This window comes from Manihot esculenta, chromosome 10, assembly GCF_001659605.2.
Source record: "Manihot esculenta cultivar AM560-2 chromosome 10, M.esculenta_v8, whole genome shotgun sequence".
Taxonomy (NCBI): Eukaryota; Viridiplantae; Streptophyta; class Magnoliopsida; order Malpighiales; family Euphorbiaceae; genus Manihot; species Manihot esculenta.
The window spans coordinates 28,714,187-28,728,298 of NC_035170.2; the positions used below are offsets into that span (position 1 = coordinate 28,714,187).

Sequence of the window (14,112 nt, forward strand, 5' to 3'; positions counted from 1 at the left end):
GGAATAATATTCACCAGACAGCCTAGCAGATTCGCTCGAACGTACGCACGAGGGAAATTAGAGGCCGTTACGCATGGAGCAGGCGGCTGATACCCTAGTACCTCCAAATCCGCATGGCAGAGACGCGTGGCCCAATCCTGGAGAGACCTTCACACGCCACCAGTAAGCAAGACAATGTATAAAAGAGGAGTCTCCTCCTCAGGAAACTTAGGCCTTATTCAGTAATACAAAACCCTTGTAAAACCCTATTCCATTGGATCTCAGATCATCAGATACTACTATATAATTTTTCTATTCGATTATTTTATTTATTAAGGTGAAAAAGTCTAAAAACACCTTAACGAACATATTTTTTTACCATATCAATAGTTTTTTTGGCTTTATTGAAGTTTCGAATGCCAAGTCCGCGGTTGATCGGCAATCATACACAGTTGCCATATCAATAAACGGTCCCATCTTGCTTCGTCATTTCTTCAGCCCACGTTAATTGTCAGAGTTCAACAAAGCGAGGTCTAAGTGGTCCGTCCAGAAAAAAAGAAAATTAATTGGGAAATAAAAATACAAAGAGAAGGATGTGCAGAAACAAATAGAGCATAATTTTTTTTTCTCATTTGACTAATAAATTATTTTTACTAACAAAATACGTCAGGTATTTATAAATAACAGAGAATATTTTAATTCGGTTAAAAATTAATTAATTAATTTTTAAAAATATGAAAATTTAAAAAGTAAGCTTTTCCAAACATTATTATTATTTATTATTATTTATTACTTCATTTAAAAGCTAAATTAAAGATGGTTTTCATTTAAAACTTGAAATATTACCGTTAACTGCTAGAGTTTAGCGGATTTTTTTATGTTTATAATTATAAAATTTTTAATTTATTAATGGACGAGATCTCTTATTAATATATCAATTATATTATTATTAGATTCTAAAAAAATATTATAATTAATTTTAATTTTTTATAATATAAAAATTAATGATTACATATATAAAAATATATAATTTATACGTAATTACTTTTGAATTATAAACAACTCTTTATAATCTCACTCTATTTTTCAGTTTATATTTATACGTAATTACTTTTGAATTATAAACAACTCTTTATAATTTCACTCTATTTTTCAGTTTATTGACTTAAGTGTCAAAGAGACTACTATATATGCCAACTATCTCACATTTTTTTTTGAAAATTATCTAATTACAACACAGTTCATTTCGATCATACGCGAACCATTTTATGCTCTTTTAACCAATCACATCACAAATTCTTTATTATAGTTAATTTTTTTAAGAGATAATTGAAGTTTTTATTTATGAATGCCACCTCATTAATTAATATTGTAACAGCCCGGAAATCGGTACCCTTCTGTAACGGCTCCAAACTGCTCGGCACTAGAATCCAGATCGGCTTAAGGCCGCCTAAACCCGTAGTAAGCCTGCTAAACTCTCTAGACATCTGGTATAAACCCGTACATGATCAACCTATTCTTTTAAAACTGTAAACTTTTCTTTACTCCTTTTACCAAGCTTAACTTGTGCATGTACTGACACTTATCTTAACCCCATTCTGGAGTCCCTAAGGCTGCCCCAGTGGGATTCATTAAGCTTGGTTAAGGAAAAACTTCTCTAAAACATTTCAAGCAATATGAAAACATTTAGCTTAAAACTCATGATCATGTACAACTTCTAGGGGTTAACCAACACTAGGCCAAACACAACTCTATACATAGGGCAAAGCACATTTCTAAACCATATGTCATATACTTTTCTTAACTTTACTCTATCTCTTTATAACATGCTCTTTCCATTCACATCATTACTCTTTACATTCATATCTTTGACATTCCATATCCATATATCATTACTATATATAACCTTCCTTTAATATACATCATGTCCACACATCATGTCCACATCTATACTATACAAGCATAAAACATAGCATATCATCACTTGAACTATACATCAACCTTACTTATACATATACATCAACTACACTATGCTATTACATAACTCTTCATTATCTTGACTTTACCCTCTTTGACTTCTCATAGCTCACTCTGATCAAACTCTGGCCCTGCAACACTGGGGTTAGGGGAATGGGGTGAGCTAAAAAGCCCAGTGAGTAGAAACCATAAAACAGTTCATTCATTCATTACATGCTCTCGTGTAATGCGTCACAGCAAAAACATATCACATCTCGGATTAGACATGACCCCAGAACTCCCTCTGTCGGTGCCCGGCTCCCTGAGGAGCTCTCAAAAGCACTACATGCTCTAGTGCTCGACTTCTACTGCGAAGCTCTCAAAGGTCTTATCTAGGCATAACAGGTCGCGGGCTACTGGAGTCGCCTTGGTCCATCCCATCAACAATAATAATGCAATGCAATGCAACATTCTCGTGATCTCTAATGCAATACAACCTGGTATCACATGGCATCCATGATGCGTGTCTCATGCTCATACTGTCATTACCTTTAACATTAGCTTTAAAACATGCATAGTTAGTTCTACTCACCTGAAGCCTCTGCTCAGCTAACTCTGGGCCAACTCTAACACTGGAGCTAAACACCTCGCCTCAGATCAAATCCTACAAAAGTAGACTCACATGAGGTGCCAAACCACTCTAGCATAACTCTAAAACATCTCCCCAAAGACCCCCTAAAACCTCATAAACATGCATGGAAAAACATGCAAAGGAAGGCAAAACAGAGCACCTTCGGCGGCACTTTCGGCGGCCGAAAGTCTCCTCCAGAGACGAAACTCGGGTAGGTTCGGCGGCACCTTCGGCAGCCGAATGTGCATGACAGATCCGAAAGTCCAACTTCCGGAAGCAAGGTTAGGCAGCCGAAACCACCTCCTTAAGGGGTTCGGCGGCCGAAACTCCCTTCGGCGGCCGAACCTGAGTTCTTCCAGAACCCAGTTCATGCACCAACACATCTCCCTAAGCCTTCCTAACCCTCTTAACATGCATACCACCTCTTAAAACCATGCATAAGCCTCTAAACATGCCTTAAGCACCCTTAAACTCTAACACATAGCAACATATAACACATAAACACAACATAGTGCATAAAGGGTCCATAAAACCCTCCCATGCACAACCATGCAAACCATGCAACAAAACCCCCAAAACTCTTCATAAAACTTACTTAAAACATCATAAAACACAAGGATCAACACTTACCTCTTGAAGAACTAGAGTTGGTGAGATCCTCTCTTCAAAACGTGGAGAATCCAAGCTTCACAAGCTTCAACCTCCAAAACCTTGCTCAAAGCTCACAACTCTTCAAAACAAGGATAAAACTCATAAAAATCATGGAAGAACTTGTAAAAACACAAAATCACTTCAAGGAGAACATGAGCTCACCTTGGGTGGGAAGAGGAAGAAAACTCTACTCCTCAACCGACCTAAGGGCCCTTTTATAGCTGGATTGGTCAACCACTTTCGGCAGCCAAACATGCAGGCAAAACCATGCAACGTTCGGAAGCCGAACTTGACCTTCGGAAGCCAAAACCATGCAACCTTCGGCGGCCGAACCTGCATTTTACCTCCTTGACCTTTTCTCTTCAAAACTCATTTCCTTTCCTAAACCAAAACCTTAAAACACTTAAAAACATATAAAAACCTTTTAAAACCCTTTTAGAAAACCTTTGCTAAACCCTTGCTAAAGGTCCAACATCCGAAATTCCACCGGACGGTAGAAATTCCGATGTCTGAACGAGCCAGGTATTACAAATATAGCTACAAGACACTTTCTTACAAGAGCATACATATTTTGTTCAAGAAGTTAAATCATAGAGTTTGAGATATTTTAATATAGACAATTAGTGAATACATTCACAAACTTAATTTGGTAATAAGTGTATCTGAGTAAATTTGAGAAATCTTACATTCTACTCCTCCAATTCTCAATTTCTATTGAAAAAAAAAAAAACAAAAGACAAGTAGTGAATTCCTTGAGATTGGATTGTACATAAAATTGAAAAAGTGTCCACACTTTATAAGTGAAAGGGATTGAAAGGAATTGAAAGGGATTGGCGGGTTGTTGTGGGAGTGGAAAAAGAGAACTGTTGTCCCTCCTGAGTGGAACTCAGGTCATTAAGGGTGTTAACGATGTTGTTTTCGTTATGGTTGGCCATTGTAGATCTCAGTGGGTGTTGTAAAAGTGGAACTTCGGAGATGAAAAGATCTCCTTCGTTTTCCACAGACGGCGCCAATTGATGATTTGAAATCCAGAAAAAATAGGGTTTTACAAGGGTTTTGTAAGTTTAGTCCGAGAGGAGAATGACCCTCTCCTTTTATCCTTTTCCTTAGTCTGTCAATGACGTATAACGGCTTCGTTACGATTGAGCCACCTGTCTCTACCATACAGATATGGTCGTACGGGAATATCAGATCTCTGCTACAGGCGTAACGATCATTTAATTCTCCCCTGACACGCATGCGGATGGACCCACTAGGAGAATGGGTTGGCTACCTTTCTCCTCCGGGCTGGGCTGGAGGTAAGACTAGGACTGGGGCCTAGGGGGATCTGATCTTAGGGCCAAAAAGACTGGACCGGCCTGATCGAGAGACTTAGAGGGAGTCCGGTCTTAAGGCTGAGTGGGCTGGACCTGGTTTATTCGAGAAGCTTAAAGACCTTCGGGTAAAGGGTTGTCATCATGGGTCAGGTCCCAGATCGGGGTGGTGAAATCCAGCGGTCATCAGCTATATTGATGAGCCATCAAGGTGTTCCGATTTGATGAGATGGTAAGAAATAAATGAGCCATAGAACTTCATCTGAGATCTTGAGTTTCAGTTTAATTTTGTTGAATTCATTTTTTACAGTATCTGGTTCAGTTAGATTAATTTTATTTAAAATAAAAATTTAATAAAATTATATATGAATGAAAATATTCTATAAATAGAAAAAATAAACCCTAAAAAAAAAATTAGCAGTGTTATTTTCTAAATAAACATATTTATATATCAAAATAGTTTGTGCATTATCATTTAATTACATAATGTCAACAAAGTATTGTATAATTTTTCATTAAAAGTGAAATTTATTTCCTATTTTCCTTTTTAACAGGTGAATTCAGTTTCAACATAATAATATATGATAATTTTTTTAAAAAACTATTATTAAGAGAATTATGGGCAAAAATTATTTATTATACAGAATCACCACTGAAATTGAAGTTCCAAAATCTGAAATCCAAATTTTTAACCACCGAAATCGAAAATTCAGAATCCAAAAAATATAAAAATAGATTGAAATTCAGAAGGAGTAAAACACATAGTTCTTGTCTCGAAAGGATTTGAGATTCTAATCTCGTTAGGATGGGACCGATGGGACCAATCAGTAGAGCAAGTCCTATTCAAACTCTATTCTCTAAATGACTGAATTTCTCGTTTGGTATAAATGATTTTATAAAAAAAAATTTAAATAAATTACTACAAAATTATTCATGATTTCATCTTTATGAATAATAAAATGTTTTCTAAGTTAAAAAATTTTAAATTATTTTATTCTAATAAAAAATTTTACAAGAAAAAATTTAATTAAATTAAATTCTTCAAAAATTCTTCCAAACCGAAGTAAAAAATATATTTTTCAATAACTATAAATAATAGCAAACATACATATCATCTCGTTATTCACTCCTTTCACTAAATACACTCTTAAATTCATTATTGACTTAAGTCGGATGTTTTGCCCATCAAATACTCTACTTATTTTGCAAATCCAAACCCGATCAAGGAGCCAGTACAATATCAATTTCCACATTTTTGGACAAATTTAAATAAACCTCAAAAGAATAGAGCTAAGAGAGTAATTAAACTAAGTAAACTTAAATAATATAGATTGTTTTTCTTTCACTAAATTCAGCAAACTTGAGACATTTCCAAACAAATGATATTGGGAATTTCAGAAAACTTCTTTTCAGCATCCTTTGCTTACAATTCTTGCATTTCTCCATGTCCCTATCCAGAAGCTGCTGCAAACAAATCAAGATCTCACAGTTCACCTGTCTTTCTTCCTCCTTGCAGCTGAATATCTAAGAACCTTGGGAGCTTGATACTGTCTGAAAATATCAAATTAGTTGAAGCATACACTCCTTACTAAAAAAAATAATAAATAAATAGGCATGAGCATTACCCTGTAAGATTCAAAGACATCAGTAGAGATTATCAACCGATTTAAGATAAGGACAAAACATAAAGACTTGAGGAGAGAGTAAATACGAAGGAAGACTTTGAAAAAGGGGCTTTTTGCAAAATAAAGTTAAAAAAAAAATTATTTCCTAAATCCTGATTTGCGGAAAAAATTTTCTCAAACCAGGGTAAATCAGGGCTTTACCGCATTTTATAAGTGCGGTAGTCTTTACCGCACTTATAAAATGCGGTAGAGAGTAAAATTATTATTTTTTTTAAATAAAAAATTTCTACCGCACTTTTAAAGTGCGGTAGAATTTTTAATAATTTTTTAAAAAAATCTACCGCACTTTTAAAGTGCGGTAAAGGGGTGAGTGATATAAAAATAATTTTTTTAAAAAAAATAAAATTCTACCGCACTTTAAAAGTGCGGTAGAATTTTATTTAAATTTAATTTTAATAATTAAAATATTACCGCAATCTTAAATAAATTGTGGTTGAAAAGGAGAATCTGATTTACGTATTACCGCACTTTTAATACGTAAATCACTTTACACATTACCGCACTTTTGAAGTGCGGTAATGTGTAAAGTTTATTTAATATATATTATATTAATTATATTTATTTATTTATAAAATTTATAGATAATTATAAAAATAATATTAATATTAATTATTTAATATAATTAAAATTTAATATAATAATGATCATATATAAATTTATTTTAATAATTAAAATTATATATATAATATTATAATTATATTTATTTAAATATTATTTAATATAATTAAAATTTAATATAATAATAATCATATATAAATTTATTTTAATAATTAAAATTATATATATAACATTATAATTATATTTATTTAAATATAATATCATAATTATATTTATTTTATAAATAATATCATATATTTTATTTATTCATAGAATTTATTATTTTTATTAAAATAATATTTATAAATAATATTTAAATATTTAAGAATCATAAAAATTTAAAAAAATATATAAATAATTAAAATTATAGAATGTAATAAAAATAGAACAATATAATTATAAATGATAAAATAAAAAAAATAATGCTAATGATGTCCCAAATGTCCTCCCGTGCCACATGGACGTCCCCTTCGTTCATGTGGACGTCGAGTTCTATATGGCCGACGGTCACTACTTGTACCCTCACCTTCAGCAGCAGCAGGATTAATATTAAGATCAGGAGCTACCGAGCTCGGATCTCGTGTTGCAGTATAATGCGATGGTAAATAGATATCATCAGATGCAAAAGTGGAGTACTGCTGCCCCGATGTGTACTGTACAAAATTGCCAGAGAATGGTTGTGTGCCTAGACTAGATGAAGGAATATCCATAGAATGCCTAGCCGAAAATGCATTAATGGATCTACTATGTCGTGCAAAAGCATCAAAAGTACTACCTATCGGGGTCTGCATCTGAAATGGATTATCTTGAATACCAACCTGCTGGAAGGACCACTGTGTTGGGGTTATATGAGGTGGTGGCATATAACTACCATGTGTCAACGTAGTATATTGTGATCCACCTTCTTGTGGAACACTAGGTCCTGCTGAAGACTGTCCAACCTCACCAAATGATCGATGAGTGTGGAATGAAACGGGTGCCGGAATGATGACATTTGCCGGGACAGTGGTATGTACATCAGGATCAGCTTGTTGGCGAGAGCTACGTCTACGCCTCGGCCTCCTCGGTGGGTCAACAGGCTCTTCAGGGTCATCTGGCATAGGTTGCGCCCGAGGTGCTGGCTGTGGTGGAGGTATCTCTATTATTCGTTTCTCTTCTTCCATGGCATAGAACATTGCTGTTGTTTGTCTTTCAATAAGATCTGTGCCCGGATTAGGAAATTGTCGATTAATTAAATGTATATTCTCGATACCATCCTCCTGTTGGCAAAACAAAAATTAAACATTGATATGTTTAAAAAAATAAACATATGAAAATGTAATGAATAATTAAATATTACCACAGTGCCAATAGCTGCACCACGATGCGATATCCATCGACGAGAAACTCGTCTATACCATTCGAGGTACTCTGAATGATAATGTAGTGGCCCATGTAATGGTGCTGCTTCAACCAACCTTTGCCATCTATCTTCCCAAATGGCAATCCAATGTGCATGAATTGTAATCCAATTACTGTCGGATGATAATAGAGATGTGTTATGAAGATCAGCTGGCTGGCGTGGTGGATGTGGTATTGGTTGTTGCATCCCGAACTGGCGCAACACTCTATCAGGTTGATGCCATTCTACCACGTGAAAGCATATCAAGGGAACCATTGCTCTCCAAATGTCACGTCCTTGCGTGCAATATAATGGTAATGATGCAAGGAGTTCATCGGAATATGGCTCCCATACCATCTGAAATGAAAAAAAAAATATATTTATTAGAAATTTGTTAGAAATGTCATAGTAATCGAGGCACATTCCATAATTCGTATTATACCTCTGGGTCACCCATTCTGTCAAATTTATAGCGTATTTCTATCAAGATATGTGTTACGACTTGAGTGATACGTCGTGCATTACTCCACCTGAAAATATTATTAAAAAATATAAAAATTTAATATAAATGCGTAACATGCAAATCATAATAATGTCATAATGAGCATAAAATACTAACCGACTTCCCAGTGGAGCATCATTTTGTGGGTCTCGTATATTTATAGATGGTGATATTGAAATAAATCGTTCCCATGCCCATATCTGCAGGATATGTAGAGCTCCACCTAATTGAGACACGCTCGGATCAGTGGCCCGACAAAGTTCTCGATATAACCAGGCAAGACAAGCTGAACCCCAACTATACATGCATGCTCTATGTAAATTAGCAATAAGAGGCAGAAACATTAGGTTCACCCGACTAGGATTCCTATCAGTAAATAAGGAACCCCCAATGACCCGTAGAATGTAAGCACGTGCATATCTCTGGACCACTTCTTCATCAGCATCATCTGGTAGCTCATTAAAATTTTCGACTAACCAACTTAATGGCAACGAGCTACCCTGCATAATATTAGCGGGAGGTACGAGTCCTAAAGTATCTTGACAATACATCATCCAATTGATAATAGAATTACCTACAACAGCATCTCCATCAATAGGTAGGCCGGAAATAACACCGATGTCCTGGAGAGTAATTGTACACTCTCCCACTGGCATCATAAATGTGTGTGTTTCAGGACGCCATCTCTCAACCAGTGATGTAATTAAATGATGATCCAGTGAAAAGTAGCCTAATCTGACAGCACCATAGAATCCAGAAATTCTGAGATAGGCTTCAATACGGGGGTGAAAATCCTGCTTCAAAACACTCGCAGATCGCCTACAAAGTAGTGGCTCATTTTCAATCTCCTCATTCCAAACCGACTGTGATCTATGAGACTGCTGTTGTGTCAATAAAGACTGGTCAAGAGGGCCCGGACTCGTGTAATCACGATAATTTTGTCTGCCCGTCATATCTGTGAAATAAAATGTGAATAAATATGTCATAAATTGATGATAATTTTCATAAAAACCATAAGTACGAGTAACATGCAATTTTATCAGAGAAGTCACATGCAATATTATAGTACATGTCATAATTTTGTAGTACTTATCAGAGAAGTCACATTCAAAATAACAGTACAATGTCATTTTTGTAATAGTGCAGTACATGTGACATATTTTGATTGTGATCCATAATTTGTACCAAATATATTAATCAGTCCAATATAGAGAAATTATCAAATTACAGTCACATAAATTAGTTCAACAACGTCTGACGATACATGTTTGTTTATTATGACCAGACTTTCCACATATAGTACAATGGTTTTTAGAAGTTGAAGAAACCTTTGATGCCCTCCAGTCCATCTCGTTTTGAATTCTGCTACTTCTTGGTCGCCCCTTTTTTCTAATTCTTTGCATATCAGGAATTAGAGGTTTACCGTCTGGTTCTGGCCAGTAATCAGAATGACCCAATGGATTGAACATACTGCCATAACATTTTAAAGTACGTTCCAATGTGTAGTATGTATCAACATATTGATCATAATCCATGGATTTCGACAGACAAGCTGCTATGGCGTGTGAACAGGGGATTCGCATCTCTTGAAATTTACCATAAGTGCATGTACCTTCTATTAGTTTAACAACTTGCTTATTCCCGGTGCCACTGGTACGAACTTCAAAAACTAAAGCTTCGTTACTAAATCGTGTCACCCGATGTCTTGCTGCTTTCATCTCGTTGTTTCTAATTACTTCTGCACATGCATGCGTAAAAGTGTGCCCCATTTGCATTTGATTCAAATACGCCGTGCGACGTATGTCAAAGTAGTTAGCACATTGATAGAATATTTTTTCAACCATAGCTGTGACGGGCAATGCACGAAACCCCTTCAACATCCCGTTGACAGATTCAATTGTATTTGTTGTCATGGATCCATACCTTTTTCTTCCATCATGTGACCGTGTCCACGTTTCTAAAGGTATTTTAAGGGCCCACTCAAATGTTTCAAGACTGACTTCCCGTATCTTATTCATGGCATCATAAAATTTGCGCTTCTGATTTTGATTAGCTTAAATGTAAAAATACAAGTACTTAATGTATATATATTGAGCACTAATTAAGGACACATAAACGAATGACTTGTTTATATTGAAATTGAATCACTGACCTGCCGTGCGCAAAGCTTCCTTCATATCGGTATTCTTAAATTTTGTATTGTAATTGTTTAATATATGTCGAATGCAATATCGATGGTTGGCTGATGGGGGCTGCCACCAATCCTTTTGCATTGCCTTTTTAATCCCAATGTGTCTGTCGGATATAACACATAATTCTTCTCTGTCGGTAACATATAATCGAAGACAATCCATGAACCATCCCCAGTTGTCACTATCCTCTTTTTCAACTAATGCAAATGCTAATGGAAAAATCATATTATTTTCATCAAGCCCAGTTGCACAAAGAATACAACCACTATATTTCCCATATAAAAAAGTTCCGTCAACAAAGATGACTGGCCTACAAAACTTGAATCCTTCAATTGATTGTTGAAATGCCCAAAACATTCTATCAAACACTCTAACATTCCTATCCAAACGACCTTCAATCCAGTGTGGATCATCTTCAATTGCGACAACTGTATCGGGATTGTAATTCACAATAGCATGCATGAACTTACGCAATCTCCCATATGATTCCTCCCATCCACCAAAAATCTTTTCAATCGCAAATTGTTTTCCCATCCATGTTTTTTTATAGGACGGTTCATATCCAACCTTATCTTTGATCTCAGCCTGAAGAGTGGCAACTTTCATATCTGGCTGTTGTTCGATCATGGGTAAGATAAATGCACAAATAAATCTAGAATCAAGGTGACCATGATCTTTACTAACACCTGCGTTTCTACATGTGTGCGGACCGTTATATCTTGTTATCTTCCAAACATCAGCATTTTCTTTATGGGATGCACGAAGGTGCCATTGACAACCAGATAATTTGTCCTTACACTTGATCGAATAAGTCCTACTCTTAGTTTCATCATAACAAAATTGATGATGTCGCAGCATATGATACTCTTTAGCAGCAGCGACGACAGCCTCTCGAGATCTGAATATCATTCCTACAGAAAATTCTTTCGACTTATCCCAGAACAGATTCGATGGATCTTTTGCATAAGGATCAACTCTCATTACATCAGAGTCAATTTCAGAATACGGAGGTGGAAATATCAATGGTCTAATAGGATTTTCATATCCACTATTAAAACATATTGAAGAATTTATATCATGATCATCTCCATCATTAAATTGAACATCTGGAATGTCGTCTTCCTCGTCAATCCAAGGATCATCTCCATCTGTATCTAATTCATCAAGAAAATCAGTATCATCATCATTTTCACCCTGGCCAACATTCTGTGCATTGTGCTGTAATTCATGACACGTTTGTATCCCCACAACCGGACAATTATCATCCCGGAGATTGTCTTCACCTTCACCCTCCATAACGATTGGACAACTAGTTGAAGTCCCAATACCTCCATCTTCTGTTCTATGATGACGAGATAAAATATCTACATATAATACTATTGAATCTACTGGCCTGATTGTCGATATGTAGTCAAACATCATGTCCACATCTTCATCATCACTTAGTTGTGCTAATCCATATTTAATAATACCATTATCCAACATCGGTTGTCTAAAAATAATCCTTGTTATCATTTCTTCATGCGTTGACAATTTAATGGCACGAACACAACAAATTCACATCAATAAAATAAATCTAACTAAATAGTTTTTTACTAATTCTCTAATATTTTTTTCTACACAAAACATTTATGTATATTAATTTATGTATTTTTTCTACACATCAATAAAATTTCATATTTATTGTAAATAATATAAATTTATTTCATCACAAAATATTTCTTTAAAATTTTAAATCAAATATATCTAACTAAATAATTTTTTATCCATATTGTAATATTTTCTCTACACAACAAATTCACATCAATAAAATAAATCTAACTAAATAGTTTTTTACTAATTCTCTAATATTTTTTTCTACACAAAACATTTATGTATATTAATTTATGTATTTTTTTCTACACATCAATAAAATTTCATATTTATTGTAAATAATATAAATTTATTTCATCACAAAATATTTCTTTAAAATTTTAAATCAAATATATCTAACTAAATAATTTTTTATCCATATTGTAATATTTTCTCTACACAACAAATTCACAACCAAAATTTACATTTATAATTTTCTAATACTTTAATCCCTACATTTTTTTATTGAAGACCCTATATATATTAAATTTCTTAAATAACTACATTTTGAGATTAATTATGAATATTATAAATTTATTTCACCACTTTTTATTTTATTAATTTTTAAAATAAAATAAATCTAAGTAAATAATTTTTTACTAATTTTCTAATATTTTTTTCTACACAAAATTTACATCAATATTTACATTTATAAATTTTTATGCATTTTTTATTATTAATTACATATTAACTATAATTTTTTCAATAATCTAAATATCTTATTAATTACTTAAAATAATAAAATATACAATATTTTTATAAATAATAAATAATATTAAATTACTTACCTAGAGATGGAGCAGTGAGAAATTGCAAACCAGAGACACGGACGGAGCAGGAGCAGCAGGACCAGGGACACGGACGGAGCGGCACAGATGGAGCAGGAGCGGCAAGGACGGAGCAGGAGATGGAGAAAATTGCGTGGAGATGGAGAAAATTGCAGGAGATGGAGAAAATAGAAAATGGCAGGAGATGGAGAAAATCTCAGCAGCGTGGAGATGAGGGTTGATGGAGCAGGGACGAGATGGAGAAAATTGCAGGAGATGGAGAAAATAGAAAATTGCAGGAGATGGAGAAAATCTCAGCAGCGTGGAGATGAGGGTTGATGGAGCAGGGACGACATAGTGGGAATTAATTTTATAGAGGGGGAAAATAAATGTCCTCTACCGCCCTTTAAAAGTGCGGTAGAGGACTTTCTCTGCCAGGTGCAGGAATCTCTGCACCTGGTAGAGATTCTACCGCACTTATAAAGTGCGGTAGAAGCCTGCCTCCTACTCACGGGGCAGAGACTCGTCCCGTCTCTGCCCTCCTTCTACCGCACTTTTAAAGTGCGGTAGAATTTCTTTTTAAAAAATTTTTTTTTTTTTTATTAATCACTGAAAGGGCAGAGACGGGTCTGTAGAGAGATAGGGTGTGGTCTGTCAAAGCAAGATGAAGAAAATATTTTTTTTTTAACTTTATTTTGTAAAAAGCCCTATTTTCTATCAGTTACTGCCTGCTGATGTTTATAGTTCCCTTCTCTTCAACTTTTCCAGTACTGCCTTTCTGCCATCACTTCTTTATATATTTATTAAATTTAATATCTTAAATAAA

At 34.5% G+C, this 14,112-nt stretch overlaps 2 protein-coding genes across 2 annotated transcripts; both read right to left on the bottom strand.

The window, feature by feature from the left end:
* Nucleotides 1–7,195: 7,195 nt before the first annotated feature.
* Nucleotides 7,196–9,821, bottom strand: LOC110624318 (serine/threonine-protein phosphatase 7 long form homolog). The gene is made up of 4 exons (XM_043960645.1): nucleotides 8,813–9,821; nucleotides 8,636–8,723; nucleotides 8,152–8,550; nucleotides 7,196–8,071 (listed from the first exon to the last, which is right to left on the bottom strand). Exons 1-4 carry the CDS (start codon nucleotides 9,769–9,771, stop codon nucleotides 7,238–7,240), a joined length of 2,280 nt encoding a protein of 759 aa, XP_043816580.1. The 5' UTR covers nucleotides 9,772–9,821; the 3' UTR covers nucleotides 7,196–7,237.
* An 8-nt stretch (nucleotides 9,822–9,829) lies between these two features.
* On the bottom strand, nucleotides 9,830–12,430 carry LOC122724799. Its single transcript, XM_043960644.1, has 2 exons — nucleotides 10,848–12,430; nucleotides 9,830–10,748 (listed from the first exon to the last, which is right to left on the bottom strand). The coding sequence occupies exons 1-2, from the start codon at nucleotides 12,400–12,402 to the stop codon at nucleotides 9,940–9,942; spliced, it is 2,364 nt and encodes a 787-aa protein (XP_043816579.1). The 5' UTR covers nucleotides 12,403–12,430; the 3' UTR covers nucleotides 9,830–9,939.
* Nucleotides 12,431–14,112: the final 1,682 nt, after the last annotated feature.

Bases quoted from the DNA above. Each gene is read 5' to 3' on its own strand.
- LOC122724799 (XM_043960644.1), bottom strand. From the start codon at position 12,402: ATGATAACAAGGATTATTTTTAGACAACCGATGTTGGATAATGGTATT. The intron at 10,749-10,847 runs GTCAGTGATTCA...TTTACATTTAAG, and splicing joins GGAAGCTTTGCGCACGGCAG to CTAATCAAAATCAGAAGCGC.
- LOC110624318 (XM_043960645.1), bottom strand. From the start codon at position 9,771: ATGACATGTACTATAATATTGCATGTGACTTCTCTGATAAAATTGCAT. The intron at 8,724-8,812 runs GTTAGTATTTTA...TAATATTTTCAG, and splicing joins GATGCTCCACTGGGAAGTCG to GTGGAGTAATGCACGACGTA. The intron at 8,551-8,635 runs GTATAATACGAA...TTTTCATTTCAG, and splicing joins ACAGAATGGGTGACCCAGAG to ATGGTATGGGAGCCATATTC.